Source organism: Octopus bimaculoides, chromosome 27 (assembly GCF_046866305.1).
Source record: "Octopus bimaculoides isolate indiv1 chromosome 27, ASM4686630v1, whole genome shotgun sequence".
NCBI classification, from domain to species: Eukaryota; Metazoa; Mollusca; class Cephalopoda; order Octopoda; family Octopodidae; genus Octopus; species Octopus bimaculoides.
In genome coordinates, this window is record NC_142954.1 from 922,805 (window position 1) to 948,641 (window position 25,837).

Sequence of the window (25,837 nt, forward strand, 5' to 3'; positions counted from 1 at the left end):
TCGGAATGTTGAAGCAGTGAGACAATGCATGACAAATTCCAAACAATGTTAATAAATAAATATTTCATTTGAGAGGAATTTGAAAGCCAAAGATTAAAAACCACAACTGTTGGCTGACCATAACTTCTCAACTCCAGTCTACAACCACGGGTCGATGCCTCACCTCCATTAACCTTTGTGTATATATATATGTTTTTTTTAAAAATCTAAGTTCATGGAATTTTATAATAACTGTAATGGCTATCACACACTTGTATCAATTGTTGTCAGCCCTGGTCAGCCTTGACAATGTGGTGGTGGTTGTTGTTGTTGTTGTTGTTGAACTCCAACTTGTTCCTTGATCCATGCCAGCATGGAGAATGGACACTAAATGATGATGATGTGGTTAACAGATTGAGAGAAATGGGATTTGAGTTTCCTTGTGACATGCTTTACTGTGAGATCGAGGTGGAACTGATGAGCCTGTGTCTCAGGGGATGGGGGTGAATAGTAGCCACGGTCTGTCCAACACCATGGCCCTGCTACACTGTTTTCTCCGTCTTTCTTGAGTCTATTTGGTATTTGCAGTATCTTGTGAAATGTTGCTCCATTCCTCTGTGTTTCATTGAGAGCCTTTTTTCCCCCCTGTTTTGTTTCAGCTGTTTTGAGACCAGCAAAGGTGTCTACAGTCACGTTTACAGTGCACATGTCATGGCAGAGTCTGATGGAGTTTGTAAATGGGAAGGCTGTGAAAAATTGGAAAGGAAAAAATGGTCTTTGGTCACACACATACAGGTCAGTATTATTCAGTGGTGGTCACTCAGTAACAATTCTTTGTTCCCTATGAAGCATAGGCCATTCATCACTTTCCTCCATTGTTCTTGATCCAGGTTCCGTTGGTTTTGAATTGTCATTGAAGCATGTGTAACTTCACTTTTTTCTCCCAGGTAGGCGTGTTGGTTCGTATCCTGTTCTGTTTAGTCCATGGATCAAACAGAACTAGAGGATACACGTGGATGGAAGAGGTCATGGATGTGTGATGAAAGATTTCCAGACAGTGGACATAAGATAAACTAAGAGCAGTAATAAACGAGTGAAGAATGAATGTATAGTGCGTGTTCTTATTTGGCAAGAAAAAAAGAAATGACCATTCTGAAATAAAACAATATCTGTTTCAACACATGATTTCGCATCATTCTATCAGTCTCTCTTTGCTGAACAGTAAGCTGTGGGGATGTAAACAAACCAACACTGGTTGTCAGACACATGCTCACAATGGGCTTCCACATAGTTTCCGTTGACCAAGTCCACTCACAAGGCACTGGTTTACCTGGGCCTATTGTAGCAGATACTTGCCCAAGGTGTCGTTTTGAGGTATGGAACCTTAAACCATGAGGTTGCAAAGCAGGTTTCTTAACTACACAGACATGCCTGTACCTCTCAAATGTTCTGAAGACCCCTTAATACAGATGCAGGGTAGAATTGGACCCTATCCAACGTATTCTATGCTGTTGTCTGTATATATATCTTGACCTAGTGTGTAGTTGTTTGTGTGTATCAAGAGATCAAGTCCTGAACACTTTCTCTCTTCCATTCTCTTACTTGGTTTTCGTTTATTTGAGATTCTAAATGGCGTTGTTTTTCTGTTTTTTTCTTTCCTTGCAGGATCAGCATTGCTCTGAAGCAGTTCTGCGAGCTGCAGCCCAGCGGCGAATCCAGTCGGCTCAGATGAATATGCCAGGTGCAGTAGCACATGCAGCGCCACCTACCCAATCGCAACCTCCTCTTCTTCCCCCTCTTCAGGTGAGCCCTGCTGCTGCTGCTTCTGTCAGTGCACCATGTGTTTCTACCGCAGGCAGTGGTGTGAGTGGTGGTGTTGCTGGAAGCGGTGGCGTGTCGGCGGCGGCTGCTCCTGCTGCTGCTCCTGGAACTGCTAATCTCGTCTATCCTCCTGACGCTGCCATCCAAGCTATTAGACGGTTCTCGGCAAGGCCACCTTTCCCTGAGTTAATGGTGAGTTTTCAATCACTGCTGATGACTTGCGGTTATTGAGAACATCATTCACCTAAGCTATGTTAATTACATCAAAGTAGCATTTTGGCAGCGCAAAAAAAAAGTTTTTAACAAATCAACAAATATGCATGTAAAAAAAGCAAAAAAAGACCCATAATGTAAATACTAGTCTAAAAGAATAGCAGGGGTGAAATATGTAACCGATATAAGAGGGGGCAAAGTTTCAGTTCCATGTCATGTTACTTTGAAATATGTTTAATTAGTTAATTAGGTTTTTGGTGGGGAGGTAAAAATAGAAGGAAAGATATTTTGATATTTGAGATGGAGGGCTGGTGTGTGAGTGGGAGGTGGGGACTGAGTGGTGAAAGGGTTATAATGTCTGTGGTTCGAATGAATAGTGTTTGGTTAAGGGAACTGGAGAGCAGATTGAAAGGGTCGGAATGTCTCTTCACAGTTTCTTAATAATGTTGGGTCTTCAAATGATCCTCTCCCTCCATGGCTTTTATTGTTATATTTACTCGTTTTCTTGCCTTTGTAATATGACAATTAGAAACAGCGTGAAGGTGAAAAAGGTACCGAACCAACTAATTTGGGAATTCAGGGACCAGTTTTTTGTTCTGTTTTGGAGCTGGACATCTTCTACAGGGACTGGTTTAGTTAACTGTTGGGCATAGGTGTGAGATTTTCAAGGCTCAAAGCTAAGCACCTCTTCTCTGGCCTCTTCATGGCCAAGGAGATACGTAATTCATAATACGAGTTAGCTTGGCAATTTTTACATCTATATACACGATATCTGTGTATATATATATATATATATTTGTGTGTGTATGAATATACATATGTATGTAGGTGTGTATGCACAGGCATCTCAAAAGTAAATAGACACCTTTGTGAGAAAATAATGTCATTTGGTGCATTGGAATACTTAATCCCGTATTTAGTAGGCATGCCTTGTGTATAATGCATTAACGAGTTTGAAGCACCGGGTAGTGACTGTACCAATAAAAGGGTTAATGTAGGGTGTCTATTTACTGTGTTTATACATGCATATTCTCTTATTTGAGAAATGAGTACAGGTTGGTGATATTTGCATGGAAATTCAGATACGAAACAAAATGATGTGCATGTGTGTATATGTGCATAATACACAGGCATATGAAATATGCTTTGGGTGATATATGTATGTGTCTATAATCTACACACTGCATACACACATCTCATGATGTGTGTTTGTAATTCTCTCAGTAGCTTGTCACTTTTTTCAGGGTTTTAGTTTAGAATATTGTCATTAAGAGTATTTTACTAATCCTACACCTTTCTCTTTGCATTTTGCGTTCATTAAAATTGCATCTGTAACACTGCTTGACATAATTCAAAGCCATTTCACTAGTTTCAGCCACTGAGCAGTGGCTACAACTGGATCAACACCATAGTCTGTACTACTTCTTCATCCCATACATGATGTGTGTACGGATTGAGTGATAATAATGGTGAAATTTACTAACATTATTAATTAACATCAGAAATAGAGAGAAGTAATTGTTGAAACTAGTTTTTGACTTGAAGAAGATGAGTTGTGAATTTATTGCTTGCAATTAATTCAAAACTTGATTCAGAGTTATTTCAAAATCAAACTGGATAAACTAGAAGACTGCCTTGTTTCTTTATTAGTGTCAGCCAGATGACAAAATTATTTTGTGATGTATATACCGACTGAAAAATTTGCCGCACGCATGTGTGTGTGTGTGTGTGTGTGTGTGTATAGATAAAGTATAGTCATCACTAAAGTGACAGAGGGTGCTCGTGAGCACCAGCATTGCTAGAAATAAGAGTTAAAAGAACTCTTAGCCAATTGAGAGCACTTTTCCAATGATTGACAAGGGGGACAAGCTCCCTCCCTCCGGCAATCAAGGTGGAATCATATCAACACTGATTTCAGATCTGATAAGACTGACAAGGTGAGTTAAGTCTTTAACCCTCGGTAACTGAGTAACGGGTCAGTGATGAAGATTAATCAAATCTGAAATCAGCGCTGATTTGACTTGCTTGTCGTAGGGTGGGAGCCTGTCTCCCTTGTCAGTCGTTAGAAAAGTGCTTTCACATGGCTAAGAGTTGTTTTGACTCTTATTTCTAGCAATGCTGGTGCCCACTAGCACCCTCCGTCTCTTTAGTGACAACTGTACTTGTCACCTTTCCGTTGTAGATTGTGAATAGCCACCTTAATGATTTGTGTGTTTGTGTCTCTTTGCCTTGACATAGTGTGATAGCTGTGAACATATGTCACCATCATGCAAAGCAATATCCTTTGTTCCCAGTCTTCTGTGAAAAACATGTCTGGTTAGGATTGGCAATGGGAAGAGCATCTAGCCATAGGAAATCTGCCTTAGCAACATTCCATCTGACCCATGGTAGCACTTCTAATCTTCTGGGAAAACAGGTTTGATTATGGGGGAATATTACCTTACTTGAGAACAAGTGAGGTTTGGTGACAGAAAGGGCATCCAGTTGTAAAAAATCTGCCTTGGCAAGTTCCTTCCAACTCATGCAAGCATGGACAAGTGGACATTAAATGATGGTGGTGATGTAGTTGTTGCTGTTTGTTTTGTATATTTGGTTTGAATGTGAAACATGCGAAGCTGAGATCATTTCGAAACGTAGAGACTAGAATGGAGGAAATTGCTTTTCTCCTCTTTATTATATACACATTGTCATTTGATTTGTGTATTTCTGTGTCATTTATTTTCATTTTTGTAGCGAGAGAAGTAAATCCATTTCTTTTAACTGTTGGGGTTCCAGTTAATTCAGAAAGATTTTTTTTTGTGTTGGGCATTGGGGTTTGAAGAGTCGAAGGTTAATGTAAAGTGACAATGACTTAATGGGAGTGAGAAAGAAGCTGAAAAGTAGGTGGATAGTATGGGGTTTGGTGTTTGGTGAGGTGTAGTAGTCAGTGGTTGTTGAAGGGCAGAGGCTGCAGTTGCAGTTGCTGTACCAAGAGACTCAGAGCAAGGGCACAGCGTATCACTAGCAAAACATTTGTAGATTTACGGATCAGGTGGATGGCTTTCTTCTGCGTGTGGTCTTGGATGTCAGTGATTGGAAGGAGGTGCATCGTTTCAGGTATCTGATGAGAACTTCATACTCCTGTATATAGTGGTTGGTGGTGGTGGTGGGGGGACGGGGGGAGCATATTTGGGGGCCTTGTAGAGTGCCAACAGTTGCTCAGGACTGAAATTTATATTGGCTCCAAAATGGAAGCCCAAGATTTTTTCTGTCTGTGTGTCGGAGTGCTTGTTGTGTCTGTGTATATTTGCATTTATAACCAAATGTAACCTCAAAGATTCATGATTTAATGCTTCTAGTTAGTTGCTTATTGATGTCGTCCAATATATTACGTCCAATATGTTCATCTGTTTATAATAAGATGCTCTGATATTATTGACAGATTTAAACTTTTTGAAGCATGTTACATCTCTCTCTGTCATAGCAGAGACTTGATTTGTGTTTTTTTTTGTTTTGTTTTTTATGTCTAGACCCTTGGCATGATGTGTTTGTTTACTTATTTCTGTTTTGACATTTCTTTCTGTGCTATAATGACATGACTTACTCAAGTATTGATGTTTTATTTTAATTCAAATTTTCTTTTTTTTTTTCTGTTCATGCATATAATGATGTCTTCCCTTTTTTTTCCACCCCTTCTATTTTGCAAAGGGATCTTTTTTTTTTTTTTTTTTGCATGTTTGATTTTATTAAATTTTTCTTTACTTTTTTTTCCCCTTCATGTTGGAATACTAAACAAAAATACAGGACAAAAAATGTTTCTCTGTAACCTTGGCTCGACTTGGATCAGGTTATCTCAGCCCACCTGTTCTTTACAGCTATTAAGGTTAATGATCTTGTTTATTTTGTTCAGTTAGTACCATCATTTAGTCAATAGGCTTGCAATTTTGGCAAGTAAAATAAGAGAAAAGAAAAGAATATTCCTCATTCCAAAGGACATAAAAATTGGGCAAATAACAAAGAAAAAGGAGAAACTTTGAATGAAGACAGGTGATGCTAATTGTTGTTCACCTTACAAGATCTCCGCTAAGTTTTATTCCATAGGTTTGTCAGTTCATAGATTTATGAAACCCTACTTGTCCCATCTCCATCTACTAATCTGGCTGCTACATCCAGCAACATGTCTGCTCAAGGCAATTACTTCTTTGATCCAGTGTGTTTTTCTCTGAATTTTTATGCCTGTGGAATGGGTAGAATTAAAAGAGGAGTTCTTGCGAGTCTTTTGTCAGCCAAAAGATTAGCTTTTTTAGTATTCAGATTTTTCTTTTAGATGTGACACCTGTTCATTCACCTTGTTTTTAATTAATCATGCATTTATCTCTTAGCTTCAATATTTTGATGAGGCAATTGTTTATTTTTAGAATGACATTGTAAGGTAGGTGTGAGAAGCCAGATCTGGCTGGTTTAAATGCTAAAGGGATAAATATTTTGTTTCTGGTTCACTCTGGTTACTATTAAAATGGTGATTAGGTTTCATTCTATTTTTTTTCCATCATTATTTAGCTCCCTTGGCCCACCATGTGGAGGCACGTCGCTTAGTGGTTAGGATGTTGGATTCATGACTGTAAAATTGTGGTTTTGGTTCCTGGACTGGGTGATCCATTGTGTTCTTGAGCAAAAACACTTCGTTTCATGTTGCTCCAGTTCACTCAGCTGTAGAAATGAGTTTAGCCTGAAGAGGGATGGGCTTTGCCAGGCTTTCTTGCCCTGCATGGCTGCAGCGGTCTAACAACCCCCAAGGGGTTAAGGGACTTGTCAACCCACCACCAGTAATTGATCAGAGACCTTCCAGCTGTGACTACCCTATCCACTATATTCTTTCTTCTTATTTATATGGTAAGGTGTTATGTTTTGGAGTAATGGCTACTATTTTTAGCACACTATATGGTGGAGTAAAAGGTCCCACGTTGGTTCAAACTTATCGTTAACTTTGTTGTTTATTGGAACCATGGACGGCTTCAAGTTTTTTTCTTGGAAGAGGATTTTCTTTTTTTTCCTGTTGGACTTCTCTTTGTCTCAAATAGTTCACTTTGTCGATGTGTGATTCCCAATCAAGTTTTGATATTTTCAAGGTGATGTTTCATCCTTGTTTCGTCGCTATAACAACAAAGCCAAAATTCACAACAATTTGGTCTGCTCTATCTGTTAGAACTTTATACAGGGTATTGTTTTGTTTTTGTTTCATTTTTTCTCTGTCTTGTTTTGCTGTTGCCTTAGAGGAGAAACTACATCAACAGCCATGATGTTCCACGGGGTCCCTGAGATTGGTTGGTTGGTTGGTTGGTTGGTTGGTCGGTGGGAGTAGAGGAAGAAACCAGAATTGCTGGGTTTGCTGCTGCTGCTGCAGAAGGATGGAATAAGTCAGGAGATCAAGTTATTGAGATCCTGGTTCACATGTTAACAGTGGACTCTGTTGAAGGTATTCAAAGATGACAGTGAATTCGGTCTGCTACTGAAAAAATAAAAAAACTCCCTTGCAGAATAACAGGCTTCTGCACATTTTCCATCGACCCAATTTCACTGAGAAGGCTTGGGCCAAGCACATTGAGATTGAACCCAGAACTTTGTGAATACAATCTGAACCAGGTAACCATGGTGTTAATAAACCTTCAACAAGTGTCACTGGACAAAAATGTTAGAATCCTTATCAAATAAGTGGATGGTTTTTGTCTGTTTACAGTTTGCTGATCTAGCATTGGTTGTCTTGTTCTCATTCCTGTTTTTCGAATATCTTCTGAGTAACCTCTCTCCTTAATCGGTCCCTTTGATCAGGCTCTTTGAAAAAAAAAAAAAACCCAGTTCCTCTTGTGTTCTTTCTGGCACCCAAGTCTGCAACCGCCCGCCCATTCTCATTGCGAGTCTCACCTCGTTAGTCTTAACCAAAGTTGATGACTTTGCGCTGTCTCTCACTCCTGGCTGGATCTTCTCTTGTAGCCCACAAACTTTGTGCCACACCCAATCCATCATTACCCGCGATACGATTTCAAAGCGAGAAACCCAGACTTTGCATACCCTCCGATGCAGTTCAACATTGTTAAGCCGATGCTCCAGGTGAGTTCTCTCTCTCTCCGTCTCTCTCTCTCTGCAAGCCCATGCCATGCCAGCTCTCATCTCACCAGGATCTTTTTCTCATTCTCCCTCTCTCTCTTCTCTCTCTCTCTCTCTTCTCTCTCTCTCTCTCTCTCTCTCTCTCTCTCTTCTCTCTCTCTCTCTCTCTCTCTCTCTCTCTCTCTCTCTCTCTCTCTCTCTCTCTCTCTTCTCTCTCTCTCACCTCTCACTCACCAAACCAAGCCCCTCCCCGCCTCATTATTATTTACTTGGCACTCATCTCGTCTGCACTTCATCTCATCATTTATCTAAGCTGAGGGGACGCGGGGGTGGGGGTGGGGGCGGATATATAATATCCCATGGGTGAGTTTGGAGGGGTGGTGGTGGTGGTAGACAACACACTTTAAGTATTCTTATCTGAAACTCTCTTTTTCTTTCTTTTCTGTTTTCCTTATCCTTTTCCCTCCACTTTGTCATTCCTTTCCAGCTGATGTTTTCAGCTCTTTTCTCTTCACCGTGTGAGTGTGGGGTGGACGGCAAGGGTTGGACAGAGGTTTATCTCGTGAGCCGTTGTGGTGTGTCCGAGCTCAATGACACACATTCATCAAGGTGGAGGAGGAGGAGGAGAGCAGTGTTTATAAAATCGCACAATAAACAAGAACATGCTGCATGGAAGAAATTGTTTGCTATCAGGGAGAGGCTGTAGAAAAAGCAAGCGCTTAAAACCAGAAAAAACCCAAAAGACTGCTATATTAATCCAATGTGTGTGTGCATGATACTTTTAGAGCTTTAAATATCATCTTTGCTGCATTCAGATTCCTGCTTGCTTCCCTCAGTAACTTTGCAGGATAACTTTTTTCCCTATTCTCTCATTGTTGCTTGATGTTCTTGTAAATATCTTTTGATGTGTTTATGTCTATTTTGTTGTTATTGTTTTTGACCTGAAATTTTTATTTTTTTTTATTAGATATAATTTTGAATGATTTCTTTTCTTTTTTTTGTATCTTTTTTTTTTTTAACCCATTTGTTTTGTCATCAAGTTTTTTTCTAATTTTCCTCACATTCCACTAATTAAAATTGTATGACATGTCTTTGTATGTTTGTTTGGCAGCAGGGTGGATGCTGTTAGCAGATGGTATTCGTGATAGCGATGAGCTGGCAGAATCATTAGCACAGCAGGCAACAAGGATCTGTCTCTATGTTCTGAGTTCAAATTCCACCAAGGTGGACTTTGCCTTTCATCCTTTCAAGGTCGATAAAATAAGGATCAGCTGAACATTGGAGTCGATCTAATTGACTTAACCCTTCTGAAATTACTGGCCTTGTGCTAAAATTTGGAATCAATATTTTGTGATGGTACAGCTCGGATAAGTAAAGGATAGTTTCAGGAACAGGTACATCCCAAGAGTTTGTTGGATGTGATGGGTGTGTACACATGTCACTGAGTGTAAAAGTATTTGAAGGAGAGACAGACAGACAGAGGTCGCAGTGTTCCAATGATGGAGTGACTCTGAGATCACAAGATGAAATTTTACCATATACTCTTCACCAAGATATTCTGTAATGCTGGTGCTTCTCTATCTTGTTCCCCACCCCCACCTCTTCCGCTCTGTCTGTTTGTCCTGTCAAGTGCCAACACACAGGTGTAAAAGCAGTAACAATAACATTACAAAGTAGACTCGTTACTGAAGGTGTCGAAAAAAAAACACCTGATAACAATAAGCTTCAATTCTTTCAGACATTCACCTTTCATCCCTTCAGAGATTAATAATAGAAATACCAGTAATACAGTCTACTTACTTTCTCTCAAGACTTATTGTGTGTGAGATTATTGTCAGGATTGAGGTGTAACAGGTTTTCCAAGAAATAAGTGTTGAAGCAAGACTGAGGGAAGTTTCATTTTAATCCTTTAACATTCAGATTATTGTGTCAGATGTAATGCTTATTTATTTACTGGCGGTGCTCCAGCATGGCCACAGCCTTGGGGGCTGAAACGTATGAAACAATAAAAGAATTGTTTTGAATTAATCATGCATTATCTCAAAGCTTGAAGATTTCAATGATGTGATTGTTCATTGTTAGAAATGACATTGTAGGGTAAGTGTGAGAGGCGTGATCTAGTCAGTTTGAATGTAAAACTGGTAGGATATTTTGGGCTGGATATGGCTGATTTAAATGCTAAAGAGTTAAATATTGTAGCAAGGTTTAATCTCCATTTTGGCGAGCACCTGCTATTATCTAATAAATGAGCCACATTTTATCATAATTCAGTCCAACTGTGCAACACCTTAAGCAAGTTTCTTCTACCATAGCTCTGTGTTTGTGCATGTGTGTATGTAGGTTTTGTGTGTGTGCATACAGTGTTTTTATCAGCTTTGCATCATCCAAACTGAACGGAAAATAAAAGATTAAATACAACTTATAGCAACAAGGATGTTGTTATATAAGCTGCTTCTTTTCCTTTTTCTTTTTTTTTTTTTCTTTGTTACATTTAGAATTCACTTCTTTTTTTTTTATTTTGGCTTTTCTGCAGGAAGCTCGTGAAGGACCAGTTACAAAACACATCAGATTAACTGCAGCTTTGATTTTAAGGAATTTATCACGATACTCAACACTTGGCCGAAGGTTGGTAACTTTGCTGAAAGCATTAAAGTCTGGTACTTATTCTGTCAGTCCCTTTTGCCAAACTGCTAAGTTACACCAACACCAGTCGTTAAGATCTCTTCGATCACCCAAATCTTAACTGTTTCTCTGCTGCCCTCAATCTGTAGAAATATCAAGAATATTTTGCAAATAATAATTCCATTTCCTTACCTTCCTTTCTACTTTCTATCATAATTTTTTTTTTTTTTTTGTAATTTTATTGTTTATTGCATATTTTCTATTTGTTTTATCTCGTCATCAATATCATGTTTATTATATAAGATGGGGAGCTGTCAGAATCATTAGCATTATGCCCGTTGAAATGCTTAATAGTATTTCATCCACTTTTATGTTCTGAGTTTAAATTGTGCTGGGGTCAATAAAATGAGTACCGGTTAAACTCTGGGGTTGTTTTATCTCATCGATATCCTGTCATTATGTAATGTGTTAATTTTCTTTTTTTTTTTTTCTTTCTTGTTTCAGAATATTGAAGAAGCATGAGACCTACTTGGGCTACACTGCAATGAGCGCAGTGGAATCCTCCAATGCATTAGCTAACTGCCTTTGGGAAATCCTTGAGCATCATTAGCAGGCCGTGAGCAGTCACCTACCTGCTGGCTCTTTCTTACACCTCCTCTCACCCCATTCATCTATTTCACCCCTGCTGGTATAATTTCTCCTCTCTCTCTTTCTCTCTCTCTCTCCTTGTTCCTTTCTCACATCATCTCATCAACAAATAAAAAAAAAAATAGTGTATATGACATCACTTGACCAAACATCTTCATAATCTGTTTTTTAAAAGCTCTGTGTGTGTGTATGTATGCATGTGTGTGTATATAGAGTGTCTTCATCTTTATTTTTTATTTTTAGCTGCGAGTATGGTTTGTTACATGTGTCACTGAGCCATTTGATCCCCAAAATAAGAAAAAAAAAAAAAGAGCCCACCCCCCTCTGCTTACCTTCTACATACCATCATTTTGCCTGTCAAGTCAGTATTTTGTACAAAGTGTCTCTTTTTAGCCTTTTAGACATCACCAAACACACCAGTCCACTCTGACCCTCCCCTCACCACCACATACACACACACACACACGCATACACACACTTGATTAAATTACAACTTCTACTAACACTACTACTACTACTACTACTACTATAACTTCTACGTTCATAGGGGGAACATCACAACACACATTTGTGACAACCACCGCTTACTCATTGTATTTAACCATTTTTTTTTTCTTTTTCCCTTTTTCTTTTGGAAAGAGAGAAAGAAGCAAAAGAAAACAAAAAAGCAAAAAGGACAAAAACAATAATATATTAATAAAAAAAAAGAAAAAATAATAATAATTATAAAATGGCACTTAAACACAGATACCATCGTATACATACACGTACATACACACAGACATGTACATACATTGAACAATAATAGTAATGATTATTATTGTTATTATATAAAGAAAATTATATATATATATATATGTGTATATATATATATATATATATATATATATGTACACACACACACACGTATATATATACACACGCACACATATACATATACATACACACATGTACGTGTTTGTGTGTATGTCTGTATGTACGTGTGTGTGAGTGTGTGTCAGGAAAAAACTTCGGCAAAAGTGAGAGAACGAACTAATGTTGCCACTTTTCATTTAAAGAAGATTTTAAAAAAAAAAAAAAATTTGTTCTGTTGTAGCAAAAAGTTAATTTTTTTTTTTTTTTTTTTTTTTGCATTCATGGGAATTGAAGGACTTTAACATGTGTCATTTTTCTAAAACTCGATTTCAAAAATAAATTTAATCTATGAGATAAACTAAAGCCACACTGCTTGGTTCTTAAATCAATGTTTTTTAATTTAAAAAAAAAAATTTTTTTTTTCTGTTTGAAATTTTACCGTTGTCTTTTTATTTCCAACCTCTTGCTTGTTTCACTCTTTTGACTGCAGCCATGCTGGGGCAGTGCCTAGAAGGGTTTTAGTTGAATGTATCAACCCCCATGCTTATTTTTTAAAAGCCTGGTGCTTATTCCGTCAGTCTGTTTTTGCTGAACTGCTATGGGGGACGTAAACGCACCAAGACTAGTTATCAAGTGGTGAAGGGAGAGAAACAGACGTAATGACATTGTTGCAACCCGATGGATGCCTTGGTGTAGATGGAAGTGAATGGCTTTCGGCTGCAGGAGCTGGAGTTCTGCAAAGCAAACAGCCTGATGATCTGCAACATTAACCCTTTGGCATTCCGATTACTCTGTCAAATGGAATGCTTGTTTACCCACATTCATTCGTCATCGTCATCGTCATCATGTAACATCCGTTTTCCATGCTGGCATGGATTGGATGGTTTGACTGAGGACTGGCAAGCTGGGGAGCTGCACCAGGTCCCAGTCTGGTTTGGAATGGTTTCTATGACTGGATGCCCTTCCCAACACCAACCATTCTGAGAGTGTAATGGGTGGCTTTTGTGTGCCACTGGCGTGGGTGCCATTCACGTGACCCTGCCAACAGCCACGACTAGGATTCCACTTGGCTTGACAGGCCTTCTCCAGCACAGCACATCCTCAAAGGTCTCGGTGACATGTCATTGCTTTGGTGAGGCTTAACATTCGAAGATCATGCTACCAGCAATGGCCACGATTACAATTTCACTCATGCCATTCACATGACACTGGTAACGGTCATGACTATGGTTTCACTTGGCTTGATGTGTCTTCTCAAGCACAGCATATCGCCAAAGGACTTAGTCACTTGACCTCACCTCTGTGAGGTCCAACATTCAAAGATCATGCTTCCAGCAATGACCATTTCACGGATGCTATTTACATGACATCAGCAATGGCCACAACTAGGATTTCATTGGCTTGACAAGCCTTCTCAAGCATGGCAAATTCAGTCACTAGTCATCGCTTCAATGAGGCCCAATGATGTGATTATTTCTTTTTAGAATGACATTGCGGGTTAGGTGTGAGAGGCCTAATATGGCCAGTTTGAAAATACTATTAGTAGAAAAGTTGACCAGTTTAAATGCTAAAGGATTCATTTCAAGAAACCAGTCACTCACACACTTTTCTTTTACTTGTTTCAGTCATTTAACTGCTGCCATGCTGGAGCACAACCTTAAAGAGATTTTTAGTCAAAGAAATCAAAGCCAGGACTTATTCTTTGTAAGCCTAGTACTTTTTCTATTAGTTTCTTTTGCTGAACTGCTAAGTTGCAGGGACGTAAACACACCAACATCGATTGTCAAGTGATGGTCGGGGAACAAACAGACACACACACACACACACAAAATATATATATAAAAAAAATCAATGGGATTCTTTCAGTTTCCATCTATCAAGTCTACTCGGGCTTTGGTTGGCCTGAGGATATAGTAGAAGACACTTGCCCAAGATGCCATGCAGTGGGACTGAACCTGGAACCATGTGCTTGAGAAGCAAGCTTCTTACTACGCAGCCACTCCTGCGCCATTTTTCATCCTATCTAAGGGTAAGCAAATGGGAAATAACAGTTGCTAGCCAAGGACCAAAATCATATTACACAGTGCTTTGAATCTGGTGCGCACATCCGAGTGATTACATTCTCTCCAGAAATCAGGATACAAGGGTACTTGGGAATGCAAGCTCAAGTTTCCCTTGTGAAGAATATCCGAGTTGCCGAAACTAGCTTAGTGACTTCAGACGTGGAGCTAAAAGGACTCAGACAGAAAACACTGTGGAAAAAGAGGTTTAGCCGTTCGCCATTCAGATTACTCTATCGAATGTAATTCTCATTTAGTCATACTGTTTTTGGATTAATCATGCTTTATCTTGAAGCTTTGTGATTTCATTGATGTGATTTTTTTAATTTTTAGAATGACATTGGAGGGTAGGTGAGAGAGGCCTAACATGGCCAATTTGAAGATTAAATGAGGAGAATAGTTATGGTCAGTTTAAATGCTAAAAGGTTGACTTTAAGAAACCAGCCACTCACTTCGTTACCTACACTCTTTTCTTTTATTCTTTTTCCTTGTTTCAGTTATTTGACTGCTGCCATGCTGGAGCACCACCTTAAAGAGTCTTTTAGTCAAAGAAATCGACCCCTGGACTTATTCTTTGTAAGCTTAGTCTTTATTCTATCGGTCTCTTTTCTATTTTGCTGATTTGGATATGAGAAAGGTGAAATATTTGGGCTTGGTTTGGCCTGTTGAAATGCTAAATGATTTAGGAGATTCAGTGAACAGTCATAAATTTGATGAAGTACTAATTAAGGAATTTGACGAGGACGAGGAGGAGATAGAAACTGGCGATTTAGAGGAGAACTGGAAGTTCCTTTAGGACCACCATTGAGGACTACTGACCAAATCTGTAGCTGGTGCAAAGTTCTAGCCAGATGAAGGGTAATATGGTGGTGGAACAGGGAAACTGAAAGAAGCTTGGAGGTGAAGAGACAGGCTTGGAAGAATAAGGACAGCAGAGAATTATATAAGGTAGCTGGAAGAGAAGCTGGTTGTTATATGTAGCCATGCTGGAGCATCACCTTGAAGTGCTTATTGTATCAGTCTCTTTGCTGAATCACTAAGTTACAGGGATGTAAACACACCAACACCGGTTGTCAAGCGATGATGAGTGGGACAAACACTAACACACACACACACATATGTATATATACGATGGGCTTCTTTCAGTTTCTGTCTACCAATTCCACTCGCAAAGCTTTGGTTGGCCTGAGGTTATAGCTATATATAGACACTTGCCCAAGGTGCCACACAGTGGGACTGAACCTGGAGCCATGATGATACATATCATCATCATCATCATTTAATATCCATTGTCCATAGTGACATGGATTGGATGGTTTTACCAGAGCTGGCAAATCTGGAGACCTGTACCAGGTTCCAGCCTGATTTCACTTGGTTTCTATGGCTGGATGGCACGTGGCTTACTGGTTCGGGTGTTGGACTCATCATTATAATATTGTAGTTTCAATTCCTGGACCGGACGGCGTGTTGTGTTCTTGAGAAAAACACTTCATTTCACATTGTTGCAGTCCACTCAGCTGGCAAAAAAGAGTAACCTTGTGATGGACTGGCATCCCATCCAGGTGGAGAATAAATATATACACCGTGGAAGCCAGGAAACAGGCCCTTATGAGTCAGTATGACTTGAGATGAAAGTAACTTTAGTTTTTCTGGCTGGACGAACTTCCTACCACCAACCACTTTACAGAGTGTACTGGGTGCTTTTTATGTGGTACTTGCATGGGTGCTTTTTACATAGCACTGACACAGGGTCCTTGCAGGTCAATCCTCTTCAGCAAGGGGAATCCGATCGACACTTCTACTGTGGAATACGGATTTTCTTGAATCCAGCAAGGTGCTGGATGCCTTGCTCCTTCGGATGGCTCAAGTATCCAAGTACTGTAATCGATGTAGTTGACTTTCGCCCCCTCCCCTCAAAATTTCTGATCTCAAACCCTGCAATGGAGATGTTTCCCTTTGAGGCATAATGCTGTGATCTCAGTCACATTTCCATTACCATGGAAACTGGGTAGCTAGACTGATGAGTCCCAAGGCTGAAGAAAAACATTAACAGAAAAAAAAAATGATTTAGACACTGTCTGGCAATTTCATATTTTATTTGTGATATAATACCATTTTATACAGTTATACTGTATATATACATATACATAGATAGATAGAAAAATATATACTTTATTTATCAGATTTGATTGTTGGTAAGTCATGCAGCAGTCAAGTTATGGACACACAGACACACACAGAGAAATATGTTTTATTTAACAGATTATGTCGTTGGTAAGTCATAAAGCAGTTATAGATGTGAAGAATAGTTTCTTGGTGAATGAGAAGGAGTCTTGTATTTTTTTTCCTACTTCATTGAGAGAAACTTGTCTTGCTTTGAGGTCTCTCTGGAGCTACCCAAGAAATTATTCTCACTGCCAAATACATACATAATATATATATATATATATATAAAGGAATAAACGATTATTGAATGTAATGAACTTCATTGGCTTACAGCTGTTTCCACTATAAGAAGTGGTGGACTCCCAGTTGAGTGCCTGAAATAAATGGCACTTCAGGTTTGAAGCTCTAATCACTCAAGTATCAGTCTGCCATATCTTACAGTGGAAATAGTTGTAAGGTAATGAAATTCATGAGATAATCGTTTATTCCTTTGTCATCTCTGTCCTTATTACTGCTCTGTCCTCAACTAATGCTTCATTGAGAAGCATACTTGTATTGTGTTCTATACAAGGTCATTAGCATCACAATAACTTAGCAATATATATATATATATATATATATATACATACATATATATTGCTTCGGCATTGCAAGACCAATAACCCAATGTAGAACACAAACAAATGGAATATATATATGTATATATTTTCTTTATTTGTGAATTAAGGCTACCATTGGTATCATGCTTAGAAGAGTGGGAAAATATCCAAGTATCTTAAATATTTTTCAAGCTGATCACATGGAGGCGAACACCTTTCTCCATGAAAAGTCTCGCCAGTAGAGTAGTGAAGCCATACCGTTAGGTTATTAGATGTTATTCTTCCAAAACATCTCAACAGTCTGTTAAGATAACATCTAATAACCCACCAGTATGTCTTTTCTCCTCCTCTGATGAGACTGAAATAGCTGTAAGAGAACATGTTGAATTTTGCAGTTTTAATAAATTATGTTAATGCCACATCTCCATTTTCTGAATTTTAATTTGAATATTTATAAACCAAGATTTATATCTAAACCTATTATTTTATGAATAATAGGCAACATACCAGTAATTCATTGGATATTTTTTTCATCCCTTAAAGAGGCTATTTAACTTATATATATATATATATATTTTTCTTTCTGATTCTGATCAACTAACTGATAATATATATCATCATCATCATCATCATTTAACATCCATTGTCCATTCTGGCATGGGTTGGATGATTTGGTCAGGGCTGGCAAGCTGGGAGGCTGCACCAGACCCCAGTCAGATTGGTGTCTGGTGCAGTCCTGGTCAAACCGTCCAACCCATGCCAGCATGGACAACGGACATTGAATGATGATGATGATATATATATATTATCACTATGAGAAATAAAGCAGTTATATTTTAATTTTGTTGAGCAGTATATTCCCAGTTATATATGCATATATATATATATATATATGTAAGTATGTATATTTGTGTAGGTAGATATATATATTTGCATATAAGTATGCGTGTGTATATATACATTGGATTTAATGTAGAAAGTTTTGTCAAATTTTTCAGTAGATTTTAGTAATTTCTTTTTTTTTTTTTATCAAAATGATTTGAGGTGGGGGAGGGGATTAACATTTTGAATTGTGTGTGTGTGTGTGCTGATAGACAATTAAAATAAAAAGTGCTGAGAACCAAACAACAACGAATTAGTTGCATTGTCTGGAACAAGCAAGTGGATTCTTAAGTATCCAAATCTCAATGCGCCTTCCAAAGGCTGGACCGTGACCTCTGAATACTGACAAGTAGTATTGATCCGTGACATATGAGCGTTGTTTCGAAGTGAGTTCTTGGCTAAAGTGTTGGTAGAGGAAATCCATGGCATTGTTAGCATATCCATAAAATGCTTTTACGTACACCTCCATATCAGTGAGCAATTCCAGCAGAACGTTTGACTGCAAAGAGAGATTAGAAATGGATACCTGAGTGTATATGATAAGTGGATATCAGGGTATATATAATATATATATAGATATGTGGATATTAGAGTATATATATATTTATATTGTCATGTCGGAACTAGCTCAGGCAACAGTGTATCTTTAAGTCAACTGATGCAAATACACAACCAGGTGATGTAAATGTACATCAACCGATTTAAAACGTGGACTGTGTCTGAAAGTTTACATCAACAGTTTTAAATTGGTTAACATAGTTCTCAGTGTGACACAGAATGGAACAAGGCTGGCCCTTTGAAATACAGATACTACTCATTTTTGCCAGCTGGGGTCACATGAGATAAAATGTCTTCCTCAAGGATGCAATGTGCCTCCAGGAATTGAAATCTCAACCTTACAATCATGAGCCAAATGGTTCTCGTCTTATACATTCTGATTATCCACAAACACACACACTCACAAAAAAAAAAAAAACGCACACAAAACACTAAAAACACACGCACGCACACATTTACTCTGCTGTATATGGAATTGAAAATGTTGTCTCAGAGTTACTCACATTGGTTGGGCATGGTGGTGGCTCCTTATGAACATAGAACTGCATCTGGTATTTCTGTGGACAAGTACTTTGAGCTGGTTGCTTTGTGATCTTCGTCATTACAGGAATGGTCCTACTCATTGTCAAGTTCAAACTATTTCTTCCTGCAATCAAAGGAATTGGAGATCAAACTATTGATTACAAAATTCAATTCCCTGTCTATTTATTTATTTATTTATTGGTGGCAAATTCATTAGCAATTAAACTTATACAGGTGACCTATAAAGTACCTTTGTGAAGGCACATGGCTCAATGTTCAGAGCCACTCACATGGCTTTGGTGTCGGTATGATACTATAGTAGAAGACACTTGCCCAAGGTGCCACACAGTGAGACTGAACCTGGAACCAGGTGGTTGGGAAGCAAGCTTCTTACCACACAGCCACACCTGCACTTATAATGACAAACAAAAAACAAAAAAAAATGATAATGCTGACTTAGTTGCTCCATAATTAGAAACCAATAAAATAAATACCAGATTGTAATAAACCTTGGGTTCGTAGGATTGACTAAAATTCTTGAAGGCACGGCTCCATTATGGGCATAATCTAATGAAACGGTACTCACCCCTGAAGTATCTGTGGTTGTTCATATACTGATCCATGACTGCAGTATTATACGAACAGTTCTGCTCTGCGTAGTCTTTCGCCTCGCCAGTCACAATGTACATGGACATTTTGCGTGTCTCGATGTTGTCTTTAAAACAGTATGTTGTATTTGGACAATTGTATCCAGCTGTGAAAGATAAAGAAGGAAGATGAGAGACGGGGGAGAAAAGAAATCGTTTGTCGTCATAACATTAAATTTACTTAATTGCCTTCACACCATTTTTCTTTATTCACCTTCCTGTAATACGATGGAATGTCCTGACACATCTTCACTGCCAACCTCCTCCATGTATCTCTTCTATTGCAAGATACCTGTTCTTGTCACTCTTTCACACTTTAACCCTTTGGGATGCAGATTCTTCTGTTAAATGTCACCGTTGGCAATGGCTTTCTCTTGTATCCATCATCATCATCATCATCGTCGTTTAACGTCCGCTTTCCATGCTGGCATGGGTTGGACGATTTGACTGAGGACTGGTGAACCAGATGGCTACACCAGGCTCCAATCTGATTTGAGAGTGTAGTGGGTGATTATGTATATGAAATTTTGAATTTAGTTCATAGACCCTCAGTAGTACCTTTGCAGACTACGAGGGGTCCATGCACCCCAGTTTGGGAACCTCTGAACTAAGGAATATCTCAATTTAAACTTAGTGACTAAAGCCATTCTGTTGTGGTTCATGTTGGCAAGGGACATAACCGTTTCCCATCAGTCTACTTGACTGACGAACAGGTTACACTCCTACATTGTGATAAAGAAGAAACTTACAATTTCCTGAGCAGAGACTTAGAATATTGCTGTCATCAGGGGCAGGTTTGCGTCGAGTAAAATATGGGCTTTTGTCAAACCATAATTTACTGAAACGACAAAGAAACAACAAACATATTTATGTATATACAACAAATACATACTCATATATGTATATATACACACACATATAAATATATATATATATATAGAGAGAGAGAGAATGAGTGAGAAAAGAGAGTTATTAAGTCGGGCAAAATACGTAAACATTTTGTTAATACACCAGGCTAACAAAAGTTTTTAGATTAGAGGAGAACTCTGCACATTCTTGTGGTAGGGGCCAAGATTATAGTTCATCCCCATTCTATATTGTAAATCCAGAGTTGTATTGCCTGTTAGGCTGGTCTTTTACTCAGACTGATATATATATATATATATATATATATATACAAGCAAGGTAGAAAGTTAGATCTCTGGAAGGAATGAAAGTAGTGACTATAGAGAGAAGTGATGTTTACTGCCACATCAATGTGGCTGTTCTGTAGGAATCGATGTCACTACTGTTTTTAATGCCAGCAGGAGCCATTCTTGTAAACAAATTTAAAAGATATATATATATATCTATGTAGGGGCAGGAGTGGCAGTGTGGTAAGTAGCTTGCTTACCAACCACATGGTTCCGGGTTCAGTCCCACTGTGTGGCACCTTGGGCAAGTGTCTACTACTATAGCCTCGGGCCGACCAAAGCCTTGTGAGTGGATTTGGTAGATGGAAACTGAAAGAAGCCCGTCGATTATATGTGTGTGTGTGTGTCTGTGTTTGTCCCCCCATCAACGCTTGACAACTGATGGTGGTGTGTTTACATTCCCGTAACTTAGCAGTTCGGCAAAAAGAGACCGGTAGAACAATTACCAGGCTTACAAGGAATAAGTCCTGAGGTCGATTTGCTCGACTAAAGGCGGTGCTCCAGCATGGCCGCAGTCAAATGACTGAAACAAGTAAGAGTATATATATGTATATATATTCACCTGAAGGTTGGAGATGTTTCTAGGTTTTTGAAGCCAGTCATGTAGAACCAGTTTTTCTGTAAAGTATTTTGTGTTTGATTGTAAACTTCAATCAATTTTTGATAAACTTGCCCCACTGGAATAGGTTTTGAAAAGCATTTTTCAGATATGCTTTTTGGGGTGCCAAGATGGAAGTCCAATTTGAGCTGAAATGAAGAAAAGTTTAAAATATTGGTTTCAAATTTTGACACACGGCCAGTAGTTTGTCGGGAGGGGCCAAGTTGAATAGATCGATACGCTAGTATTCAACTGGTATTTTATCAACCCCGAAAGAGTGAAAGGCAAAGTCGACTTTGGTGGAACTTGACGTTCTCTCGAGGTGAATATCGCAGTATTTCTGCATTCTTACACTACATCCACATTAAGTAAGTTATGAAGTTTGCTGTTTGGTACTTAATCTTGCTTCCATCATTAATATCTATTTTTATGCAGCCCAACAGTTTTTTTCAACATCAGTGCCTAATTAGGCAGATGCCTACTGCTGATGATGTGCAAACATGCTGAAATCACTGTTACTGAACAACTTTCATCTGCGACTGATTTTTCTTTACTTTCAGATACTTAATATGACACTCTGTCAAGAGGAACACCACAGTATTGTGGCATTCTTATAATACATCTACATTAAGTAGCATATAAAGTTTGCTATTTTGTACAAATAGTTCTCACATTGCTCATATCCATCTATCTATCCAGTTATCCACCTGCCTATCTATCTCCATGGTGGTGGTAGCTGGGGCAGTGAGGGATGACGGTGATAGTAAACAATGTGAAAGACTGGTGATGGTCCAAAACAATCAACAGAGAAAGAGAGAAAGAAAGAGGTTAGACAGAAGTAAAAAACTATTCTGACCCCCGAATAAGAAGACACAAAATGTTGCTTGTCATGCAGCTTTGCAGTAAGTTCCAAGTCCACAAATTATATCATTGTTTTGATGAAAATTGTTCATTGCTTGAAAAATATTGTCCAAATTCAATGAAATTTAATATATACTCAATGCATGAAGTGTCATTGTTGGGCCCAAGGACCAATGGAGAGCTCTCCATAGGAGCTAACTTAAAAGCCCTCCGATAGGGAGGCTTTTAAGCTAGTAATATATATATATATATATATATATACATATATCTTTTGATGTATGTTCTGCATGTATGCATGTGTGTGTGTGTGCATGTTTTACAATTAATAATCAAACATCTTACCGAGCGATCGTTAGGAAGTGGTAGGTTAGTCAAATTGACAAAGTCGAGCGGCATACTGAAGACATATTTCCATTTTAAACCTCCAATTGCGGGATTGCGTCTCTCCCCTTGGACAATCAGACCCTTACAGTGGAAGTGGTTTTCTGTAAACAGAGAATTGTTAAATGAGAGAAAGACCGTCTTTGATGCTGCCACCAACTCCTACCATTATGCTATCACATAATGACTGTTATGCTATAGTCAACTGGATAAAGTGGTGAGCATGCGGGGCTCACAATCCTGAGGTAGTGAGTTCGATTCCTGTACCAGGCTGTGAGTTGTGTTCTTGAGCAAGACACTTTATTTCATGTTGCTCCAGTTCACTCAGCTGTAGAAATGAGTTGTGACATCACTGGTGCCAAGCTGTATTCAGTCTTTGTTTTGTTTTTTATACATACACTTATACACACACATACACATACATTTGTACATGCACACATGTACATACATACAAACACACACACATACGCAAGCACCCATTCCCTACGTTATATGAAAGTGAAAATATCTCAACCTTATGATCACACACACACACACACACACACACACACATATAAGGAGAGAGAGAGAGAGAGAGTGAAAGAGGGCGGTATAAACACTTTTCCCTCTACTCATTCACAGAGAAATACACTCATACAAACATACAAAAAAAGAAACAGAGAGAGAGAGAGGTATTAGACATACAAACATAACTAGATGCTCACACACATAAGCAGAGAGAGAGAGGGAGGAGGTGAAGAGAAGGAGGGAAGGAGAGACAGGAAAAGAGGGGGAAAAACAGACAGACAGATAGAGAGAGAGAAAAAGTGATAGAGATAAGAAGGAGAGAAAGAAAGAAAGAAAGATTAAAATGTCTGATGTCAAATAAGGCATCATTGACTCATCAATGCCAAAACGCCTTACACCCACAACAGCAGCAGCAACACTAATAAGGCTAAGGGATAGAGTTATCTTACGTAAGCTGTTTCCTCCGGCACAGAAGTTCTTTATTTTCTCAAGTGCTGTAAAAATGTCAAGGTTGTCAAGTGTGGTTGTAATGTACACGCCTGCAGGAATTGACTTTACAGGTAGCGAAGTATTATCACAGACCCTGAAAGGGAAATTTAGGAAATACGATTAAAGTTATTCCACAATAGAAAAATTAACTTAGCAAAATTTTTATTTGTAAACAAAATAAAAAACATGTTATTACTATGAATGACAAACAGCAAAATAGTTGAAAGCTTATTGTTCTTGGACTGGGTAAAATAGCAGTCACTGTCATAGTATTAGCTGATCATTGTGCATTGCAGCCACTGTAAGTGCATAGTTTTTGTATTGTTGCAGCACTCTAGCCAGTTGCTGGTTCTGCTACTGTCTGCTAACACTTGCCTTCTGTGATCAGTCTGATGTCTGCCATCTGCTGTCAGTAGTGGCTAAAATGTGGTGGTCTTGCTAAAAAAAAGTACACCAAAGATGGAAGTATTAGATCTGGTTCCATATGAAGTGCTGAATGGTCAGATTTTTTGAAGCCGTTGGTGATATTCTAGTGAATCGCAATCATATTCTTGGATTGTTTTTAGGCATCAAATATAGCGATCCTGGTTCAATTGAAGATTACTCAATACTTTGAACTCCTTCTTAGCATTAATCTAGGAGTCGGGAGTTCTTTCCAACCTTGACTTCTCAGTCGACTTGGCAGGATCTGTAGAAAGAAGGTCAGTGGAACTGTCTTACACTAAATCTAACTTTAAACCTTGGACGAAACCATAAGAAAAAAAAAATGAAAAGGGATCGATAAAAATAAGGATCAGTAACTAAGTGAAATCCCCCATCTTCACACATACAGGCTCATCCTTTACAGGTGCCACATAAAAGGCACTCGTGCCACCAGAGTTGTGTAAATGCATCTGTGCTGGTGGCACACAGAAAGCTCCCAGCACACTCTGTTAGGAAGGGCATCCGGTTGTAGAGACCATGCCACAACAGACAGTCGGAATCTGGACATCTGCCCGGCTGACCAGCTCCTGTGAAACTGTCCAACCCATGTCAGCGTGGAAAATGGACATTAAACAATGATGATGATGATGAAAAGAGATACAACTTACCCAAGGATAAGAGCCAGGGACAATATGAAGCAAATTGATAAAATTTTCATTGTGGACTCGTTTAGAAAAACTGAAATTAGAAATTTATAAAAACATAAAAATGCAGGTAGGGGTGGAGGGCATGGGGTTTTAAGAAGTTTCCTTCTCAATTACTAAGATTTGGTTTCTGTCTCATGACAACCTGGAAAAGCGTCTTCTACTATAGCCTCGGGCTGACCAAACACTCAATGCCCGGTCTGGGAATTGAAACCGCGAGCCCGCTGCCCTAACCACTGGGCCATTGCGCCTCCGCATTGATATATATATATATATATATATATATATATATATATATATATTGCATGAAACAATGTGAAGCATTCAAGTTATTACCTGACCTGCTAAAAATAGAAGCAAAATTCCCACCAAACCACATCTGAAAGGGGAAATACTGAAGGACACCTTGAATAATGTACTTTTAGGTATATCGTGTGAAAATAGATTCAGGATGGGCATGGGTGGACTGTTTTCGATAACAGTCTAAGCAACAACAACTATAAGACCTCACACAAGGCAAAGATGGAGCCTCTAACAGGTCAGTTAACCTGCTAGAAATAACAGGTCAACTCCATCAAACCTTCATCATTGGTAAAGATAAAAATCAAATGCATTACATAATATAGTCCCGGATACTCATTAACAGAGGGGTGGTCGTGGATGGAATACTTTTGTTCAGAGCTTCTATAAGTCTGCCATTGTCTTTCCTTTCATCTTTTACTCGTTTGGACTGTGGCCATGCTGGGGCACTGCCTTTAAGGGCTTACTTGAACAAATCAACTCCGACACTTCTTTTCAAGTCCGCTATTTATTTCATTGGTCTCTTTTGCTGAACTGCTAGGTTGCCAGGATGTAAACACACCAACCTCAGTAGAACAAAGTGCCAAGCAGTTTGCCTGATGTGCTGACAAATCTGTCAGCTCCCTGCTTTATTTTGTGAATCTAAGTGATAATAATATTGGTTTCAAATTTTGGTGCAAGGACAGCGATTTCGAGAAAGGGGGCAAGGCAATTATATCGCTCCC

The 25,837-nt window shown here is 38.7% G+C and overlaps 2 protein-coding genes across 10 annotated transcripts in view; one reads left to right on the plus strand and one right to left on the minus strand.

The window, feature by feature from the left end:
- LOC106876167 (uncharacterized) overlaps nucleotides 1-12,041 on the plus strand; it is a 66,639-nt gene extending 54,598 nt beyond the window's left edge. For 3 of the 9 annotated variants that reach the window (XM_089343631.1, XM_089343633.1, XM_089343637.1), the window contains 5 exons: nucleotides 639-774; nucleotides 1,645-1,992; nucleotides 7,984-8,100; nucleotides 10,631-10,722; nucleotides 11,224-12,041. In XM_089343631.1, coding sequence (XP_089199757.1) covers nucleotides 639-774; nucleotides 1,645-1,992; nucleotides 7,984-8,100; nucleotides 10,631-10,722; nucleotides 11,224-11,329 — 799 coding nt within the window. In that variant the 3' untranslated portion in view covers nucleotides 11,330-12,041. The remainder of the gene's footprint in view (nucleotides 1-638; nucleotides 775-1,644; nucleotides 1,993-7,983; nucleotides 8,101-10,630; nucleotides 10,723-11,223) is intronic. The other 6 variants (XM_052977179.2, XM_089343635.1, XM_089343632.1 and 3 more) reach the window with 3 other exon arrangements.
- A 5,580-nt stretch (nucleotides 12,042-17,621) lies between these two features.
- The window catches only part of LOC106876168 (uncharacterized), an 8,868-nt gene continuing 652 nt past the window's right edge, over nucleotides 17,622-25,837 (minus strand). Inside the window, exons 2-9 of the mRNA XM_089343638.1 lie at nucleotides 24,777-24,846; nucleotides 23,646-23,779; nucleotides 22,651-22,793; nucleotides 21,412-21,596; nucleotides 20,406-20,494; nucleotides 19,596-19,763; nucleotides 18,991-19,133; nucleotides 17,622-18,428 (exon numbers count right to left, since the gene is read on the minus strand). Of these exons, the coding sequence (XP_089199764.1) occupies nucleotides 18,183-18,428; nucleotides 18,991-19,133; nucleotides 19,596-19,763; nucleotides 20,406-20,494; nucleotides 21,412-21,596; nucleotides 22,651-22,793; nucleotides 23,646-23,779; nucleotides 24,777-24,826 (1,158 nt within the window). The 5' untranslated portion in view covers nucleotides 24,827-24,846 and the 3' untranslated portion in view covers nucleotides 17,622-18,182. The remainder of the gene's footprint in view (nucleotides 18,429-18,990; nucleotides 19,134-19,595; nucleotides 19,764-20,405; nucleotides 20,495-21,411; nucleotides 21,597-22,650; nucleotides 22,794-23,645; nucleotides 23,780-24,776; nucleotides 24,847-25,837) is intronic.